Source organism: Brassica rapa, chromosome A05, assembly GCF_000309985.2.
Source record: "Brassica rapa cultivar Chiifu-401-42 chromosome A05, CAAS_Brap_v3.01, whole genome shotgun sequence".
Classification (NCBI taxonomy): domain Eukaryota; kingdom Viridiplantae; phylum Streptophyta; class Magnoliopsida; order Brassicales; family Brassicaceae; genus Brassica; species Brassica rapa.
The window spans coordinates 21,722,918-21,743,702 of record NC_024799.2 but is presented as its reverse complement, the minus strand read 5'-3'; the positions used below and the strand labels follow the sequence as shown (position 1 = coordinate 21,743,702).

The window sequence follows — 20,785 nt, the reverse complement described above, 5'->3', positions numbered from 1 at the left end:
CATGTTTCAGAATCGGGTTGTCGAGAAAACTTTTGATCACTTTCTCTATCAAATGTTCTTGAATCAAAGAACTACTGTTATTGTAAGATACTTTGTGGATCCATTTGTTTCTTGTTACCGTGCAGAGATTAAGTCACCCAGTATTCTATCTCAATTTGATTAAATGTGGTCTCGTTCGAGTTGTCATCAAACTGGATGCAGTTCTCTTGAAAGATTGATACATACTCCTTGTTTCATGTGAATGAACAAACTGATTATTAAGAACATTTGTTGAAAGATTGGAGCTTATCATAAAGATTTGATTCAAAAAAAAAGTTTGTGTACGGTACTTGGTTTCGCTGTGATGCATGTCAATGATGGATAAAAGTAAAACAATAGCAAATGATAAGTAAATTTTAATATTTGGATCGATACGTTAAAAACATGACTGTAGAATGTAAATATTAGTAATGGTAGACCGGTGGATAAAATTTAGAAGTTTTTCTGACATCTTTTAGAATATAGAATTGAATGTAGAATGTATATTCTACGGGATATATAGATTTTTAATATGCGGTGTAATTCATATTTTATGTCTAGTAGATTATTATGTTTTTACTGAATTTACATTTTAAAACTATTATATATGGTAGATTGGGTTAACCGACAATTATAGACCAGTTTTGAAATTGTTATTTCGATAATAGTTTCTTCACAAAATTATTTTTGATAAGTGTTCATAAGTATATGTTAATATCATATTTTATAATTTCTATTTTTTTTGCTTTTAAATTAGGTGACATAAAAAATTTAAGAATGCAAAAGTAATAAAAGTCTAAAAATATCAAAGTTACCTTTATTGCAAATTCATCTATTTATTAGATTAGCTGTGCTTTATTAAAAAAATATTTACCAGAAATAGGTTTGATGTCATTGCGTCCAATCTGCCATGTGATTGAGATATCAAATAAAAATAACAACTTTCAAGTGATCAGGTGAGTGTTTTGTATTCTCAATCAATTTGCAATCTACTTTTATAGATTAGATTATGTAAGCAATTGATGAGGGTGGCTTCCAACTTTTCTGTGAAATAGTTGGAAATTTTCTTTGTAAATGGAAAGTTATGATTGAGTATAATTAATTTACCTATTCTCTATTATTTTAAATGATGTTTAACAGAATTTGTGCAATTAAATAATGTTTTCAATTTATTATTCAAAATAACTATATCTAAATTTTATTTTAATATAAATATTCAAAATATATTTTTATAGACGATAAATAATGTTTTAATATTGAATAGGATTTAACTGAAAATTATTGCATGCAATCTTGCTGAAATTATTACATTTTATTTATCAATACTATACTAGTTTAGATTTCTTTTTTTTTTGAATAAAAATACTACTAGTTTCAAAAAAATATTTAATAATAATGTTTACATATTGTGATGGACAGTGAAGTCAACCTTTTCTTTTTACTATTAAACATTGTAATTTTTTTTTTGAAAACTAATTTTATAAAATATTTTACGTGTATTTTTAATTATTTTTTGGTTTTCCGTGGTCAACGCTATAATCTAATCTTATATGATTCATCTTATTTTTGACCATAAACCAATTAAATATTTTTTTAATTTTAGTCATTACTTTTTAAAAATTTAATAAAATATTAAAACATTTTTACTAAAAACTATAAATATATTGCACTTTAGTGTTTCTGAAATCATCTTTCTGTGACAAATATTTTAGATAAAAGAAGATAAATTACGTTATATTTATGTTAGCTATTAGCCTATTACTATGTATTTGGGTTTAAATGAAATTATTGTGTGCAATATTGATAATTTATATTTTTTTCACAGTGTCTAGGAGTCTGCCCTATTAGTAGTTTAGAATTTTTAAAATAAACTCAATCCATGTAGTATTTTCAAAGTTAATTGTTTATCTAACAAAAAAAAAACAAAATTGATGGTCTTCACAAAAGGTAAAAAACAATGATAAATATCAATTTTTAGCGTGATACCATAAAAAAGATTTTTATGTCACTGTTCCTTATAATATAGACATAAATTAAATGAAAAACTCTCAAATAATACCGTGCATACTTCAAATGAAAAACACGAAGCCCATAACCTTTGGAGATGATTGATAAGGGCTGTACCTTTATATTTTTTGCTGTAGAATTTAATCTGTAGATTTATAAGTTCTAGTTTTCATTGTTGTAACGTTCTAAAACACTAATTTTTTGTTCTGAAAATAAAGCTTCCTACAACCATATTTTGATTTTGCAGAGATTTTTTTACTGTGAATTTTTTTAAGTGAAGAAAAACTCGATTGGTTGACATATATAACTCTAGATTAAATTTTGACTGTCTAGAGCATTTACAACCACAACCAATCATCTTATCTATATAAACTCTAATGAAATTGTTTCGTGTAATTAAATCCTTTTTGTCATACAAATTCTTGTATGTGGTGGCATCAGTAGTAGTTCTGTTATGTGACAATGATCATTTAATTCTTAAAATTACAGCTAATATCAAAAGACTCAAAACCGTCCTTGCCGGAATTTAAAATTATTATTTTTTTTTTCTGCCCAGGATCAAACTGGAGACTTAAAATGCTTATGTTTTCTTATGTTTTGAAATTCATTTTGGGGAAATTTTACTTTTACACTTTGTTTGGTACCATTATTCAATTTTACCACCAATCAAAGGACATTTTCATAAATGCCACATTCATTAATGTGTAAAAGACTAGACTAACCCTTACCTTATCCTCAACATATCTTCCTCTTTCTCGCTCGCCGAGATCCATCGTCTCCATCAAGCTTCGCCGTCGAGATTTCATCAAGTTTCGTCGTCGTCTTCATCGAACCTTTCCGTCGTCGTCTTCATCAAACCTTTCCGTCGTCATCTTCATCAAGCTTTGCCGCCGTCGGCTTCATCGAGCCTTGCCGCTGTCGTATTCACCGAGTTCCGCTGTCGTCATCTTCATCAAGCTTTAGTGTGTTGTTTCTGGTTTCTTAATGGATTGCTATGTGATCAAGCATGTGATAGAGAATATCCAGAGCCACTTTTTCATGACTATCATGTTAAACTATCAGATTTTCAATCATACACACGTTTGAATTGATGATGAGTTTCAGTCTTTCAATCACACAAACACACATTTAGACGAGCTTTCTTATTTGTTTAGTATTATCTAATCATATATAGATTCCTTAAAGTTTGGATATTTAATTGATGTGTTCGTTAATCCAATCAAATGTGTATATTTTCTTTTTATCATTCTCTATAAATCTTTGATTTTCTAGTTAATTTTTGCATGTTGGATAAGTTTGAGCTAGTTTTGTCTGCCAGATTCATGATTTTGAATGAAAGTTTATACATTTTTCTGATTTATGTTGATCTATGATGCTTTTGATTTGATTAGTATATGTTCTAGCTTGGTCTGTCAAGGTTTGATTCTCTAGACAGTTGATTTGATTTAGAGTATAATCAATAGGTCACTTTTTATTGTGTGATTTTATATTGTTCGTCTGTTATGAAACTAATTTGATTTGTTAATACAGTGTGTTTTTAGATTCAAGAAGCAAGGGAAAAAGAGAGTGGTGATGGTGTTAGTTCCTAGGAGAACTACAATAAAACATGAATTATTGAGAAAGATGCTCTCAGATTCTTATAAATCTGGGTTTTATGATATTGTGCTAATACACTAAAATAATTTATAAGCTTTTATAAAGTAGTATTTGAATAACATATATACAAGGGTTTATAAAACATAAAAGAATATCTTCACTTAGACAATTTATAAGGGTTTATACAAAGATGCTCTAAGATTCTTATAAATCTGGGTTTTATGATATTGTGCTAATACATTAAAAAAAATTATAAGCTTTTATAAAGTAGTATTTGAATAACATATATATATATATATATATAAATTTTTATAAAACATAAAAGAATATCTTCACTTAGACAATTTATAAGCTTTTATAAAGTAGTATTTGAATAACACATACACACATATATATAAATGTTTATAAAACATAAAATAATATCTTCACTTAGACAATTTATAAAGGGTTATAAAGGTAAAATAAATCAGTTAGAAGAACTCTAAATCATTTAAAAAGTTTATAACCATTTAGAAAGTCTAATAAAATAATTTATAAGGGTTTGTAGCATATTTTATAAAGGGGTTTTAAGGATATATAAATAATTTATAAGGGTTTATAAAACATTCATAAAGTTTATAAAAACAATTTATAAATTCTATACACCATTTATAAATAATTTATAAGGGTTTATAAAAAAATCATAAATTTTATAAAAACAATTTATAAAGCTTATACACCAATTTATGAGGGGGTTTTAAGGGTTTTTAAATGGTTTATGAATCAGTTTATAACACTTTTAAAACTAAAATTAGTTTATAAATAATAATAATTCAACTTAAAACCCCGAAAATTACCTTATAAACCCTAAATCTGTTTATAAAATAATAAATCAGATTATAAACTCTTATATATCAATTTATAAAATGTTATAAATGTATATAAACTAGTATTTCCTTTGTAAAAATTTAAAAGGTATTATGTATCATTCATAAACTCTTATAAAAATGTACCCATCAATAAGAGTTTATAATTATTTATAAGTCTTTATAAATTGGTTAAAAATAAATAATACTTTTATTTATATACGTAATAGTAAGAGTTTATAACAATTTTTACAACGAATTTATAAGAGTTTATAAATCATAGAGAGTTAAAAATCATTTTATAAAGTTTCATAGATCAATTTAAGAGTATGAAAATCAGTTATAAATATTTATAAAAGCTTAAATATAAATACATGATATATGATGTAACCAATTATTGCACCATGAAGGATTGATTACAACATGATCACTTAAAAAATCTAACAAGTCCTTTAATAAGGCGTTGAATATTCCATTCTCCGATTCTATGATCATCATATCATATGATTATCAGGTAATCAACACATGAATACATTTTTATATTAAAAATAATCTCTAGATATAATGAAATTAATATTTTTACCAGTCCAGAAGGGTGAGGCACCACATAAGATGATATACAATATGATCACCAATACTTCAAATAACAGCTTCTGAATTCCTTTTCAAAGCCTCTAGTGCTATGTAATAAGCATCGATCACCCACTATATCCTTGAACACATCTCCTGGCTTGTAGAAATCGGAGAGACCAAAGTCAATGGTTCTGAGAGGAGAGTTCTCATCTTCGTTCAGCAACAGAAAGTTCTCAGGCTTCAAATCCCTGTCCCTGTGAATAGCCTCATGGCATGACAAGTAAGCACAATCTGAACAATGTTTCTCAACAAAAAAACAGCTGCTCTCTCCGAGTAACTTCATGTAGCAATATCCTATTGAACAACTCTCACCTGTGGAAAACCCCATGACCAAATGCACATAATGCTTATCCTCATAAGCTTTTTTAAGCTCCACAATGTAAACAATTTGTTTCTTCATGCTTCTATAAAAGCCCTAAAGTCCCTAAATCATTCATAAGAATCTATAACCATTTAAAAAGGTTTATAAAACAATTTATAAGAGTTTGTAAAATAATTTATAAGGGTTTACAAGAATATGTAAATAATCAATAAGAGTTTATAAATCTTTTGTAAAGTTTATAAAAAACAGTTTATAAAGTTTTTAATTCATTTATAAAATTTGTAAATCATTTATAAATTATTTATAAGAGTATATAAACCATTTATAAAGGCTTATAAAGAAGTTTAAAAAGTCTATAAACTGTTTATAAAATGTTTATAAAAGAAATCAGTTAGAAGGTCTTTAAATCATTTATAAGAGTCTATAACCATTTAGAAAGACTTATAAATTATAAGAAAATTGATAAGATTTGTAAAATCATTTATAAGATTTATAAAGGTATGTAAATAATTTATAAAGGTTTATAAAACATTTATAAAGTTCATAAAAGTTTATGTGCCCATGAATACAAGCCAAGACATAGATCACCTTTGGCGGCCTGTCCAAAACATTCTTAACAGTTCAAATAACCTTTTCACAAATACACATACAGAATTGGACAATCTTGGTCCTAGTCCACCACGTACCTGAGCAATCATCCAAACAGTAAGGGGAAGCTTGTCGTGACCTTGATACTTAGGATCCTCTCTCAAAGTCGGTAATACACTAGTCAACGCCTCAGGTTTACAATGCAAAAAGATGGCTAATGCAACAAACATTCCCACCTACACATGAAGATGATGAAGGAGTAAAACGAATTAAACCATTAAATCACATCAACAAGCGAATTTGAGATAGATCACCTGAGATTTGGAGGCGTCACCACCCCCTAAGATGGATCAAAATAAGATGCACAGGTGCCAAATGAATGTACTTTATGGTTTACAAACACTAACTAGAGGCTGAAATTTAAACCCGTTCATCTATTAACTTATTAAAAACAACATCTTTGATCTCATCAACAACTGTATAACAACTACAAGTTTAAACTTTACTATGTTCTCTTCCCAGCTTCCTCAACGCCTTAGCTCCAAACTCAATCCCATGAACTAAGCTCTTATTCATGGGAAGCTTTTTTCCAATGGTTGGACTCTCCATTCCCAAAGGAGACCTCCCTCTCTCCGACAACACCTATGGCTTCACGTGCTGTTGCTTCTTAACCCCATCAGCAAACTTTGCAAAAGAAGTAGGCAGAAAGTAACAGCTCGTAGGTGAATTAGGGATTGACTTTGTCTACCACAGAGAATAGGCAGAGGGGAAGAGGATTCGACTCTGTCTACATGTATAAACTGACCTTGATGAAGCTTATCACTGAGAATCAAATCATCGTGCTCGTCAGGGAGAGAGACGGAAGTGGCGTGTGAGGAGTCAGAGACTTTGAGATAAAAGCCTTGGTTTGGGAAAAGCTCACCTCCTGCTAGAGCAGGGACGATGCTAATGACTTGTAAGAGAGAGGACATGTGTTCTCCGGCGATTTTGACGTCGGTGTTCATGTGCTTGAGGAGAACGCCAGGGACTAGAATCGCCATCACCGACGGATCCGATCGTCGTCCTTTACCGGAGCTCGCCGGATTCTCGCCTCACATATCCAGATTGTCGTCCTTTGCCGGAGCTCGTCGGAGCTCGCATCGAGGAAGAAGATAAATATGAGTTTTTTTTATCGATAGTAATTGATTAGTTTATGTTTAATTAATTAGGGGACATAGTGGTCATTTTTCTATTAAAATTTTAATGGTAAATTTGAAAAGTGTAAAGTTGAAAAATGGTATTAGGAAAGTGGTATTAGTGGCAATTTAATTCATTTTCTTCCAATGCTAATGTGACAATAATCATTACATTATTATCTTAAATTAAAAAAAAAAGAAGCAATTTAAAATAAATAACCGTCCTTTTCATTTCTCCTCGTCTCTCTCTGTGTGGTCTCCTTCTCCTCTCACCTTTTCCTTCGCGATCCCCGTAAACCCCCGAAAACACTCAAACCCGATCTCCGCAAAGTCCTCTCTTCTCGACGATGACTCTCGCCGAAACCTACGCCTGCATCCCTTCGACGGAGAGGGGTCGCGGAATCCTGATCTCCGGCGACTCCAAGTCCGACACCATGCTCTACACCAACGCCCGATCCGTCGTGATCCTCGACCTCAACAACCCCTTGAACGTCTCTATCTACGGAGAGCACGCTTACCCAGCTACGGTGGCGCGGTACTCCCCCAACGGGGAGTGGATCGCGTCGGGGGACGTCTCGGGGACGGTGAGAATCTGGGGAGCTCGCGACGATCATGTGCTGAAGAAGGAGTTTAAGGTGTTGGCTGGGAGGATCGATGATCTCCAGTGGTCGGCTGATGGGATGCGGATCGTTGCTTCTGGTGATGGCAAAGGAAAGTCTCTCGTTCGTGCTTTCATGTAAGTTGACTTCGATTGATCAGTCAAAGATTATGTTTTTTTTTGTGCTGATTGGTGCATTGAGTCTGTTGAATTAGATCGAACTTAGTGTATCAATGATAGATTCTTGATTCGTTGCCTTGTATTGTTTTGTTTATTGCATTGACTTCGAATGAGCAGTTTAAGTTTATGTCTTTCTGCTGATTGTTGCATTGGATTTGGTGAATCAGATCGAACTCGGTGTTATCAGTGACAGATCCTTGACTCGTTTCCTGTGCATTGAGTTCGACCAATCAGTTTAAGTTTATGTTTTTTTGCTGGTTGTTGCATTGGATTTGTTGAATCAGATCGAACTCAGTGTTATCAATGATAGATTCTTGATTTGTTACCTGTCTTGTTTTGTTTGATTGGAAATGCCTTTTTTACCTCTGTTAGGTGGGATTCAGGATCGAATGTGGGAGAGTTTGATGGACACTCTAGGCGTGTTCTTAGCTGTGCTTTCAAGCCGACCAGACCCTTCCGCATTGTAACTTGCGGGGAGGATTTTCTGGTTAATTTCTACGAAGGTCCTCCTTTCAAGTTCAAGCTCTCAAGCAGGTCTGATGTTTAGACTTTACGCTCCTTTCTTTAAAGAAAGAAACTACATTTTTGTATCTGTGTGCTTAAGAGGTTGTTGTTGTTTGTTGATCAATAGAGAGCATTCCAACTTTGTCAACTGTGTGAGGTATTCACCAGATGGAAGCAAGTTCATTACTGTAAGTTCAGACAAAAAGGGAATCATATATGATGGAAAGACTTGTGAGAAACTGGGGGAACTCTCATCTGAAGATGTGCATAAAGGTAGCATCTACGCTGTTAGCTGGAGTCCTGATGGCAAAGAGGTACTGAGCTAGGTCTATTTGTTGTAATATATTCTCACTTATTGTCTGAATCCGTTATATAGGCTTGAATAGGGTGGATTAATAGCATATGATATTTGATTGTAGATGCATGAGCTATTTTCTGTTTATATGAAGACTCTGTGAAATATTTTCTATATTTTAATTCTTGATTATAGTATGGTTGATGCTGCGTCCCTACTCACTTTTGTATATGTTTAAATGACCAATCAGGTCCTCACTGTATCTGCAGACAAGTCAGCTAAAGTATGGGAAATCTCGGATTCTGGTAACGGAACATTGAAGACCACTCTGACTTGTCCAGGATCATTAGGGGGTGTAGACGACATGCTTGTCGGGTGTCTGTGGCAAAACGATCACATCGTCACTGTTTCTCTAGGTGGAACAATCAGCATATTCTCAGCAAGCGATCTTGATAAATCCCCCTTCCAGTTTTCGGGACACATGAAGAACATCTCTTCCTTATCTGTGCTCAGAGGAAGTTCTGACTACATACTATCCGGTAGCTACGATGGTCTGATATGTAAATGGATGATGGGACGTGGTTTTTGCGGTAAATTGCAGCGGAAGCAAAACTCTCAGATAAAGTGTTTTGCTGCTCATGAAGAAGAGATAATCACATCTGGATTTGACAATACGGTAAGCTGGTTTTCAAATTGCTTGTATGGTCTCTTAAGATCATTCACACTTTACTCTTTAAGATATTTTACTGATAAACTAAGCAGCTTATCGCATTCTTTTACTATTTGATGCTTATCCAGATATCCAGGATTTCTTATCAAGACGGTCAGGTCACAAACGAAGAGTCTATTGGCGTTGGAAACCAACCAAATGATCTAAGCCTTGCACCGCTCTCACCAGGTCTCCTTCTGGTGGCCTTTGAGTCAGGAGTCGTGTTTCTCCGTGGTGAGAAAGTAGTGTCAACCATCAACCTTGGGTTCACCGTCACTGCTTTGGCTGTAACACCTGATGGAACTGAAGCTATTGTCGGTGGTCAAGACGGTAAGCTCCATCTGTATTCTGTTAATGGCGACTCTCTCACCGAGGAAGCAGTTCTTGAGAGACACAGAGGCGCCATCAGCGTCATTCGTTACTCCCCGGATTTGTCTATGTTTGCATCTGCTGATTTGAACAGAGAAGCAGTTGTATGGGACAGAGCCTCCAGAGAGGTAACTAAAGATTTTTTAGAACCTGACCATGAATCTCCAACACTAACACTGATCTTACATCTTTTTTTTTCTTTCAAAAAAACAGATGAAGCTGAAGAACATGCTGTACCATAGCGCCCGCATAAACTGCCTAGCTTGGTCTCCAAACAGCAGTATGGTTGCTACGGGATCCTTAGACACATGTGTGATTGTGTATGAAGTGGACAAACCAGCTTCCACACGTATGACCATTAAAGGAGCTCACTTAGGTGGAGTTTATGGTCTGGGTTTCGCTGATGATACCCATGTTGTGAGTTCTGGTGAAGATGCTTGTATCCGGGTTTGGAGCTTAACTCCTCAATAAAGACTTGAGGTGTGAATTTTATAAATATCTCTGGAAAGCTCCCCTTGTCTCCTTTTGAAAAAGTTTTTACTTCTTTTGAAGGCTTTGGGTCTTTTGTATGGCCGTGTGTCTGTGACACTTTGTTGGTGTGTGCGAGTCTTGTTGTCTGCATATCTTTGTCAAAAACAATACTTTCTGTTCTTTTGTGTGTGAAAATGAGATTGTGAGTTTCTTCTATGTTCATTGATTTTTGGATGATTTTGGCTATGATATATGTTTCATAACTTCATTTTTTTTCTTTACTGAAATTGTTACTCTCTTAAGTTGCTCACTATACAGCAATACCTCTGGAGAATTCATCTAAAAAGTTGGACCAAGATTAAGGCTGGTTCGACCTTATGGGATTACATTGCTTAATCTATCTATACATATGATGATGATATGCAGATGCAAATAATGAGAAACCAATTGGTCCAAAGGGTGAGTAATGATTTTATTTGACATATTCCAAAGCAACAACAAAGAAGACGTTGAAGCACCAGTAAATTTGCATTTTCCACTCTTGTCACTTCCATATTTCATTAAACCCCTATGGAATATGAATTTGCATTTTTGCAACAAAAATATGGAAAAGCTTTATTTTTCATTTCTTGGTTAATTGAAAAATGTAAAAAAATAATAATACCTGTGTTAAGCAACTTCCATCAAATAGACATTACTACCCTTTTTAATCACACAGACACGAGAACAAGCGTAGGGGCACATCCGTCATTTAGAAAAGGACACTCTTTTTGGTTTTATCTGCACAGTCCTCGTTCACTGAGCGAGAGCAAGGGTTTTTCCACTCGACATTTTAGAAACTTTCCCGGCGACGACGGTTAACTCTACTCTCCCCGCCACCGCCGTTTCACTCCGAATAGGTACTCATCCTCTTTATCAAACTCTGATTCTACCATTTACCTCTGGATTTCCCGAAATTCTGCTTTATTTGTTTACACGGTCCCTTGTTCTGGAGAATGGTGAAAAGTTTTGCGATCGACACATGCATTTGTGTTGTTGATGACATTAGCGAATCCTTTTTTTTTTCTGTGTAGGTTTCTGTAAACATGACTGATATAGACATTGAAGAGATTGAGGCCGCCGGGGAAGTCGATTTACGCGACCTAGGGGATCCTTTTCTCCAGAGCTTCTGCAAGAAAGCTGCGACGTCCTTCTTCGACGAGTACGGCCTCGTCAGCCACCAGCTCAACTCCTACAACTTCTTCATCGAGCACGGTCTTCAGAGCGTGTTTGAGTCCTCCGGTGAGATGCTCGTTGAGCCGTCCTTTGATCCTACGAAGAACAAGGACCATGAGTGGAGATACGCGACGGTGAAGTTCGGAGAAGTCAGCGTGGATAAGCCTACCTTGTACTCTGATGATAAGGAGCTTGTGTTTCTCCCGTGGCACGCTAGGCTTCAGAACATGACCTACTCTGCCAGGATGAAAGTTAATGTCGATGTTGAGGTAAGGAAAATGATTAAAAGTATCACCTTTTTGTTCTAAATTGTGTTAATGTGGTTAGTCTTAAAGAGTTAATAACGTATGGTATGAAATATAACGGGAAACGTTTTGGGGTTAACTTAGTTTTACTACATCTCCCTCACGTCCTGCTTACATTGTGTGTGATCTATGCGTGTATGCAATGGCTCTTATCTGTCAAACTTTTGATGAAGTTTTTGGTTTGCTGCCTTCTTATTACTGGTTATTTTGTTGTGTAACTGACTCTTCCCTTTATAAATTGACTAGGTGTTCGTTAAGAAAGTTGTTAAAAGAGACAAGTTCAAGACGGGACAAGACGAATACGTCGAGAAGCAGATATTGTCTAAGAAAACGCAGGACATCCCAATTGGTAGGATACCTGTGATGGTGAAGTCTGTGCTTTGCAACACAACGGAGAAAGGGAAGCATGTGGAAAGCTACAGAAAGGGGGAGTGTGCATTTGACCAGGGTGGATACTTTGTGATAAAAGGAGCTGAGAAGGTGAGTTACTCCAAATAGTTACATTCCCACTGTCATGGATTACTATTCTGAACTATTGGATTGTGTGTTCTTCACATAATATGCATATTGCACTTATTTGCCTAAACTGTTTCAACTGCTGACAACGTTTTTTGCTTTCTTTCGTTCCAATACTGTATATATATATACTGGAAAAGATATCCAAGCTGTTATACAAGTTACTAACGTGAAGAAATGTGTTTTGCAGGTCTTTATTGCTCAAGAACAGATGTGCACAAAGAGACTTTGGATTTCTAATTCACCATGGACCGTCTCCTACAGGTCCGAAACCAAAAGGAATCGTTTCATTGTGCGTCTATCAGAGAATCAGAAAGCTGAAGACTTTAAGAGAAAAGAGAAAGTACTGACAGTGTACTTCCTGTCAACTGAGATCCCAGTCTGGGTCCTGTTCTTTGCGCTGGGTGTTGCGTCAGACAAAGAGGCTGTAGATCTAATTGCTTTCGATGGTGGTGATGCAAGTATTACCAACAGCGTCGTAGCTTCGATCCAGGAAGCTGATTCGGTTTGCGAAGATTTTCGCCATGGGAGGAATGCTCTGGCATATGTTGAACAGCAGATAAAAGGCACAAAATTCCCACCTGGTGAGAGTGTGGATGAATGCCTAAGTCTGTACCTGTTTCCAGGCCTCAAGAGTTTGAAGCAGAAAGCACGTTTCCTGGGCTACATGGTGAAATGCCTTTTTAGCGCATATGCTGGGAAAAGAAAGTGTGAGAACAGAGACAACTTTAGGAACAAGAGGATCGAACTAGCTGGAGAGCTGCTGGAAAGGGAACTAAGGGTGCATTTGGCGCATGCTAGAAGAACAATGACCAAAGCCATGCAGAGACACCTCACGGGGGATGGCGATCTGAAGCCTATCGAGCACTACTTGGATGCTTCCATTATAACAAATGGACTTAGTAGAGCCTTCTCCACTGGAGCATGGTGTCATCCTTTCAGGAAGATGGAAAGGGTTTCAGGTGTTGTCGCTAATCTGGGTCGTGCAAATCCACTCCAGAGTTTGATTGATCTGCGGAGAACGCGGCAACAGGTCCTGTATACCGGCAAAGTTGGAGATGCTAGATATCCGTAAGTGGAATTTCCAAAACCCCCTGCTTTGTTTGAAATATAAGTATATGCTCGGTCTTACATGTTCTTCAGTCTGTTTTAGTGGTATTAGACTCTTTCATATAGTTGTGATGATGACCACTGTTTCCTGCAGATCCTTCTGTGTTTGACCCAAATGTATACTGATTTTGTTTAAATTTTACTGCCATTAAGCAATTCCGATACTGTTTTTCGTGTTTCTTTTAGTCACTCTATCTTGTGAATTTTTCCTGATGTCGACAATGAGGTTATCCATTATAGTTACATTGTAATGTGAGCTGTGAAATGTTGGAACGTTGTTGGGAACTTAACATTGTGTTTTTTTTTGGCTTTAAAAACTGAAATGTGACTGCATTTGTTTATAATGTATGCAACAGGCATCCCTCTCACTGGGGCAGAGTATGCTTTTTGTCAACCCCAGATGGCGAAAATTGTGGTCTTGTGAAGAACCTGTCTCTCCTTGGACTTGTCAGCACTCAAATTATGGAGCCTGTGGTGGAAAAACTCTTCGATAGTGGAATGGAAGAGCTGGTGGACGATACCAGTACACCACTGAGCGGGAAGCACAAGGTTCTCCTCAATGGAGACTGGGTTGGAGTATGTTCAGATTCTGACTACTTTGTTGCGGAGTTAAAAAGCAGGAGGCGTCAAAGTGAATTACCTCGTCAGGTATCTCCTGTTTTAACAAATTTCTTGTATTGCATTTACCTTGGATCTTATTACAGTTCTCAAATGTTTTTATGTCATTCTTTGCAGATGGAAATTAAGCTAGATAAAGATGACAAGGAGGTACGGATTTTTACTGACGCTGGCAGACTTCTCCGTCCCCTCATGGTTGTGGAAAATCTCCACAAGTTGAAGCAAAGTAAACCATCGAAGTACACCTTTGAGCATCTTCTTGACCAAGGGATTCTCGAGCTGATCGGGATTGAGGAAGAAGAAGACTGTACCACAGCATGGGGAACCAAGCAGCTTCTGAAACAGCAGAAGAGTTACACTCACTGCGAACTGGATTTGTCCTTCCTGTTGGGTGTGAGCTGTGCGATTGTGCCGTTTGCGAATCATGATCATGGTAGGAGAGTTCTCTACCAGTCCCAGAAGCATTGCCAGCAAGCCATTGGGTTCTCCTCAACGAACCCTAACATCCGCTGTGATACCCTGTCCCAGCAGCTGTTCTATCCCCAGAAGCCACTTTTCAAGACAATGGCGTCAGAGTGTCTTCAGAAGGATGTGTTGTTCAATGGTCAGAACGCAATTGTTGCTGTGAATGTTCATCTCGGGTTCAACCAGGAGGACTCCATTGTGATGAACAAGGCTTCGCTGGAACGTGGTATGTTCCGTTCAGAACAGATCAGGAGCTATAAAGCTGATGTTGACAGTAAAGACTCGGAGAAGAGGAAAAAGATGGACGAGGTTGTTCAGTTTGGAAAGACACACAGCAAGATTGGCAGAGTAGACAGCCTAGATGATGACGGGTTCCCCTTTGTTGGTGCTAATATGCACAGTGGTGATATTGTCATTGGCAGATGCACCGAGTCTGGGACTGATCACAGCGTGAAACTGAAGCACACTGAGAGAGGGATAGTGCAGAAGGTGGTTCTATCATCCAATGACGATGGGAAGAATTATGCTACTGTTTCTCTGAGACAGGTAAGTTATCAGACCTTAGTGAGCTGTCTTTCAGATAACACATACCTTTGAGCTATTATATTGTTTCCATTGATCTGTCTTTTACATCTTGCAGGTTCGTTCTCCATGTCTTGGAGATAAATTTTCCAGTATGCATGGCCAGAAGGGTGTTTTAGGCTATATAGAGGAGCAGGAGAATTTTGCTTTCACGAATCAAGGCATAGTTCCTGACATCGTGATCAACCCGCATGCATTCCCTTCTCGGCAAACACCGGGCCAACTCTTGGAGGCTGCTCTGTCCAAAGGAATAGCTTGTCCTATGCAAAAGAAGAAGGGCAAGTCTGATGCATACTCCAAAGTGACACGCCATGCCACTCCTTTCTCCACTCCCAGTGTCGATGACATAACCGACCAGCTTCACAGGTACCTTCTTCACACTGTCACTTGGTTTGATCATTGTCTACATAGTGTTGAAAAGGACTGAAACAGTACAGGGATGTGTGCTAAAGTCGGTAGATAATCTGAGCGTCATTTGCCTTGTGATTATGTGATTTTATTGAATATATTTCATTGAAACTGTACAGGGCTTTGTGCTAAAGTCAGTAGATAAACTGAGCGTCATTTACCTTGTGATTATGTGATTCATTGAATGTGTTTCATTGAAACAGTGCATGGCTTTGTGCTTAAGTCAGTAAGTAGTAGATAAACTGAGCGTCATTTGCCTTGTGATTATGTGATTCTTTGAATATGTTTCATTAAAACAGTACAGGGCTTTGTGCTAAAGTCAGTAGATAAACTGAGCGTCATTTGTCTTGTGATTATGTGATTAATTGAATGTGTTTCGTAGATTATTCTTGATTCTTGACACCTGATCCATTACGGATTATAAAATGTTTGTCTGTGGTCTCAGGGCTGGCTTTTCAAGATCGGGAAACGAAAGGGTCTACAATGGAAGAACAGGAGAGATGATGCGTTCACTCATCTTCATGGGGCCAAATTTCTACCAGAGACTCATCCACATGTCGGAGGACAAAGTCAAGTTCAGGAACACCGGACCAGTTCACCCACTCACGCGCCAGCCAGTTGCAGACAGAAAGAGGTTCGGTGGAATCAAGTTCGGAGAGATGGAGCGAGACTGCCTGATTGCTCACGGTGCATCAGCGAACCTGCACGAGCGTCTGTTCACTCTGAGTGACTCTTCACAGATGCACATCTGCAGGAACTGTAAAAGCGCAGCGAACGTGATAGAGAGGGTGGCGAGCAGTGGAAGAAGGATCAGAGGACCGTATTGCAGGCTGTGCGAGTCTCCGGACTATGTGGTGATGGTGAACGTGCCGTATGGAGCTAAGCTTCTGTATCAGGAGCTGTTCAGTATGGGCATCTGTCTCAACTTCGAAACCAACCTCTGCTGAATGGTCCCAGTCTTATGTTTATATCTATCGGCTAATAATAACAAACATATATGTATGGCTTAGAGCCTTAGACCATGGTATTGTGTAGTTTGACTTTGTTTCGGTTCGGGTCACGTGAACCCTAAGAAACCACAAAACCCGGTTTATTTTGTGAGCTTCGACTCTCTTTGTCGCTAATGTTAATCGACTTAACCGGTTTTTCTTTTTGACAACTTTAACCGGTTTTTTTGGGCAACACTTTAACCGGTTTATAATCCAAGTTTATGTGTATTTTGAGTGTGTATCCAAGTGCGGATTTGCGTTTAAAATATAATAAAATATATATTTTATGAAATTAAATTCAATGTTACTAAAATTGTAATTTTATTGTTAATAAAAATAGTTTAAATAGTAAAATTGAGAAAATATATGGTAATTTAAAGATATTTTAGTGAACTTTATTAGTTAAAGATATCAAAATTCAAATCTCAATTTCAGATAAGATTATATGCTGCTCTAACAAAATCATTTTTTATTTTCATAACTCACCTAAAAGCTAAAATAATAAAAAAGTTCTTAAAAAATCAAAACAAATGAACAAAGTTGAATACAGCTCGCTTTGTTTTAAAAATTCAAATATATGGGCCTAAGCCCATTAACAAAAGGTTTGCGACCCGAACCGACCCGATTGGATCCGTCTGATGCTGTGCCGCCTTAAAAGGCTTCTTCTGGTTCTTCCCGGAGGAGGCGCAAGCAAAGGTGCCAATAAACCTTTCTCTTGCAGCCGTTTCGTTTCTCCCATACACGTTTTCTCAGCTCGCTGTAACGCCATGAATCGCGGAGCCTTGTTCGAGTCTGATGACGATGACGACGAAGAAGAAGACGACGACGGCATCGGTGAAGATCTCGAAGACTTAAGACGCGCCTGTATCGTCTCCGAGTCCAATTCCGATGTTGTTACTCCGAAATCCGCTTCTGTTGAACCGGATGGAGGCGGCCGCGGGGGAGAGATACCGTCGGATTCGGAGAACGAAGACGACTTCGAGATGCTTCGGAGCCTGAAGAGCCAATTAGCTTCGTCGACGAGTCCTCCCGTGGGTTTACCACTGCCTTCGGATTCGGAGAGTGATGACGACTTCGAGTTGCTTCGTAGCCTCAAGAGCCAGCTGGCATTGTCGATGAATGCGTCCCTTCCTCCCATGAGTCTCTCCGATGATGAAGATGATGATTCTTTTGAAACGCTTCGTGCTATTCGTAGGCGGTTCTCTGCTTATGCCAATCTCGGTGAGCTCAATGTGATATCTTGTTACTTGTCTTTTGCTATCTGAGGGTTTAGCTACTGATTCGATTAATATGCTTGATGCTTTAGTGGTAACTTCGTACTGTTTTTGTTTGTGTAGATCAAGATGGAGCTTTTATGAATGATTCTCTCGGGAAGAAAAAGCAGGTACATGCCTCGGACAATGAACCTTCCAGAGAAATATTGAGTAGGTCTAATACTTGTGAAAGCTTTCTAGATCAGGGGAAACAAGCTGGTGAATCTGTTGGTTTACATGAAAACTCTGCCATTGCTCCTCTTGACCCGACATGCCAATCATCAAGTTTCCCTGAAGCTGCACAAGACTTTGTTGAGGCTATCCGGAGGAACAGGGCGTATCAGAAGTTTCTTAGAAAGAAACTGACTGAAATTGAAGCGAAGATCGAGCAGAACGAGAAGCACCAGAAGAATGTTAAGATAGTTGTAGACTTTCAAGCTTCTTGCAAGCGGATAACTAAACAGGCGCTTTCTCAGGGGAAAGATCCTCGTCTCCAGTTAATCTCAACACCAAAATGTGGGCCTCGTGATAGCTCAGAGGTAAGCGCATTTTGATCATTCCTGCCTCTGCAGTTCAATAGTCCTTAGAAAAGTTACTGCTTACGGTTTGACCTGGTGGACAACGTTCCTTTTCTTAAATTCTGTTTGTTTTCTTGTAGGATAATGATAAAAAGATATCTCCTTTGACGTTTGGTCCATCGGAAAACAGTTGTGTTGAAAACTATAGGATGGCAATAAAGAACTATCCAGTTTCAGTGAATCGCAGAAGTTGGTCTACTGAGGAGAACGAAAATCTTGCAAAAGGTCTAAAACAACAACTTCAGGAAACACTGCTTAATGAAGCTATAGAACGTTACAGGTACTGCTCGTTCTTTCCCTTTTGAAGTGCTAACATATTCTGGTGCCTAGTACTGTTAAACTTGCTATTGATGATACGCAGATACATAAATAGTTTTAAGTTTTCATTAAGAATTGACTGACAGTAATTTTTTAACAGCGACTTGGAAGGATCTTCAGATGATATAGAGACCATTAATGAATCGATCAAAAATCTTGAGATCACACCAGAGATGATGCGGCAGTTTCTTCCGAAAGTGAATTGGGATCAGTTGGCCTCAATGTACGTCAAGGACCGTTCTGCTGCAGAATGTGAAGCTCGGTAAGTTCATCCTCTAGTAAGATAAATCAGCTTTCAGCCATATGCACATTGTATATGCTTGCATTCTCTTCATTTGAGAATTTGATGAATTTTCTTAATTTTATGTTGTAGGTGGATGAGCTCGGAAGATCCATTAATCAACCACGATCCGTGGACTGCGGAGGAGGAAAATAACCTGCGGGTAATTATCCAAGAAAAGGGTTTTACAGACTGGCTTGACATTGCGGTGTCACTAGGGACAAATAGGACCCCCTTTCAATGTTTGGCTCGATATCAGAGAAGCTTGAATGCAGACATATTAAGAAAAGAATGGACTGCAGAGGAAGATGACCAACTCCGCGCAGCAGTGGAGTTGTATGGTGAAAAAGACTGGCAGACTGTCGCAAATGCATTAGAAGGACGGGCTGGAACTCAGTGCTCTAATAGGTCAGTTACTATCTTTTACGTTCACCCATTTCTTTATGAATTAGATAAATTTAGAGATTCAACAGTTTGCTGGCAGTTTTTTCTATTGATATTAATGTAGTGTAGTCCAAAATCAAATTGTCACAAGAGCTAATTTGTTTGGTAAAATAGTCTATGGGGTTTATAAACCACACATCAGGTCCATGTTTAGTCGATGTGGGAGTACGTCAATATGCAGTCATTAATGATAATCATGAAGTAGGATTGAGAATGTGTTCAGAGGTTATTGTCCTGTCATTTTTGCTGTCTTAATTCAGATACTTAGGTGAATGGTTGATCTTATGCTCTTCTTCTCTATACTTTCAGATGGAAAAAGACGCTCCATCCTACCAGAACGAGGGTAGGGAAATTTAGCTCAGACGAAGAAAAACGTTTGAAAGTAGCTGTGACACTCTTTGGAGCTCAAAACTGGCATAAAATTGCTCGCTTTGTTCCTGGACGAACCTCTACTCAGTGTCGAGAGAAATGGGCGAATTGTTTAGATCCCAATGTAAATCATGGGAAGTGGAGCAAGGAAGAAGATGCAAAGTTGAGAGAAGCAATGGCAGAACATGAGATTGGTAATTGGTCAAAAATCGCTTCACATGTGCCTCGTCGTACTGATAATCAATGCCGGAGGAGGTGGATGCAGCTATATCCACACCAAGTGCCTCTTTTACAAGAAGCTACAAGGTTACGCAAAGAAGCTATTGTAGGTAACTTTGTTGATCGGGAGTCACAACGTCCTGCTCTTCTCGAATGCAAGTTTCTTGCACTACCTGAGATACCTCTTGAGCCAGAACCCGAAATTGTAGCCGTGAAGAAGAAACGCAAAGCAAGGTAAGTTATTTGACTATTCATCGGACATACTAATACTCTCACACTGGTTTTATGAATCTTAATTTGCCCTTTTTTGTTGATTCAGACCGAAGAAAGCAGATGCAGAATGCGAGAGTGAAGTATCTTCTGCTGCTAAAGAGAGGCGGCCAAAGAGAAGGAGAAAAGGATTAGAGAGATGCTCAGGAGATGTATGTAGACAAGAGAATGAGACTGTCTGTGAAAATATCGAGAATCTAGACAATGGAGGAGAGGTTAGGTCTTTGGAATGGTATAAAGAGAATCAAGACAATGTAAAGGAGAAGAAACAAAGACGAAGACGCAAAAGTGTTGCAGAAACATCCAACAACAGCACAGTGACCACCGACTGCTCTCAAGTCAAAGTTGGTGTCAAGAAGCTTACGCCTAGAAGGAAAGTGTCTGCAGTAGTTCCTGTCGAGAACCAAGATGCACCAAACTAGTTTTCTTTGTTGCTCTTGAACAATTTTGTCTGTATAATAGATACGTCTAATTATAGAAAAACAATTGTTTCGTGATTTAACATCGAAGAAATTGCTTGAATTTGACTGTTACAA

At 37.4% G+C, this 20,785-nt stretch overlaps 3 protein-coding genes across 6 annotated transcripts; all 3 read left to right on the top strand.

The window, feature by feature from the left end:
* Positions 1–7,411: 7,411 nt before the first annotated feature.
* LOC103869613 (actin-interacting protein 1-2) lies at positions 7,412–10,578 on the top strand. Its single transcript, XM_009147689.3, has 6 exons — positions 7,412–7,920; positions 8,335–8,496; positions 8,594–8,780; positions 9,012–9,437; positions 9,560–9,967; positions 10,053–10,578. The coding sequence occupies exons 1-6, from the start codon at positions 7,532–7,534 to the stop codon at positions 10,308–10,310; spliced, it is 1,830 nt and encodes a 609-aa protein (XP_009145937.1). The 5' UTR covers positions 7,412–7,531; the 3' UTR covers positions 10,311–10,578.
* A 497-nt stretch (positions 10,579–11,075) lies between these two features.
* Positions 11,076–16,688, top strand: LOC103869612 (DNA-directed RNA polymerases IV and V subunit 2). Of its 2 annotated transcripts, none has more exons than XM_018659245.2 (8): positions 11,076–11,195; positions 11,381–11,794; positions 12,077–12,310; positions 12,537–13,417; positions 13,813–14,104; positions 14,192–15,085; positions 15,180–15,487; positions 15,975–16,688. In XM_018659245.2, exons 2-8 carry the CDS (start codon positions 11,396–11,398, stop codon positions 16,474–16,476), a joined length of 3,510 nt encoding a protein of 1,169 aa, XP_018514761.1. In that variant the 5' UTR covers positions 11,076–11,195; positions 11,381–11,395; the 3' UTR covers positions 16,477–16,688. The 2 variants fall into 2 exon arrangements, with proteins under 2 accessions (XP_018514761.1, XP_009145936.1); XM_009147688.3 differs by having other exon boundaries at positions 11,080–11,209; positions 11,384–11,794.
* A 198-nt stretch (positions 16,689–16,886) lies between these two features.
* Positions 16,887–20,776, top strand: LOC103869609 (myb-like protein L). 3 transcript variants are annotated; one of them, XM_033292213.1, is made up of 8 exons: positions 16,887–17,739; positions 17,856–17,902; positions 17,978–18,310; positions 18,430–18,629; positions 18,768–18,929; positions 19,041–19,355; positions 19,701–20,213; positions 20,299–20,751. In XM_033292213.1, exons 1-8 carry the CDS (start codon positions 17,157–17,159, stop codon positions 20,669–20,671), a joined length of 2,526 nt encoding a protein of 841 aa, XP_033148104.1. In that variant the 5' UTR covers positions 16,887–17,156; the 3' UTR covers positions 20,672–20,751. The 3 variants fall into 3 exon arrangements, with proteins under 3 accessions (XP_033148104.1, XP_009145933.2, XP_009145934.1); XM_009147686.3 differs by having other exon boundaries at positions 16,991–17,739; positions 17,965–18,310; positions 20,299–20,776; XM_009147685.2 differs by having other exon boundaries at positions 17,856–18,310.
* Positions 20,777–20,785: the final 9 nt, after the last annotated feature.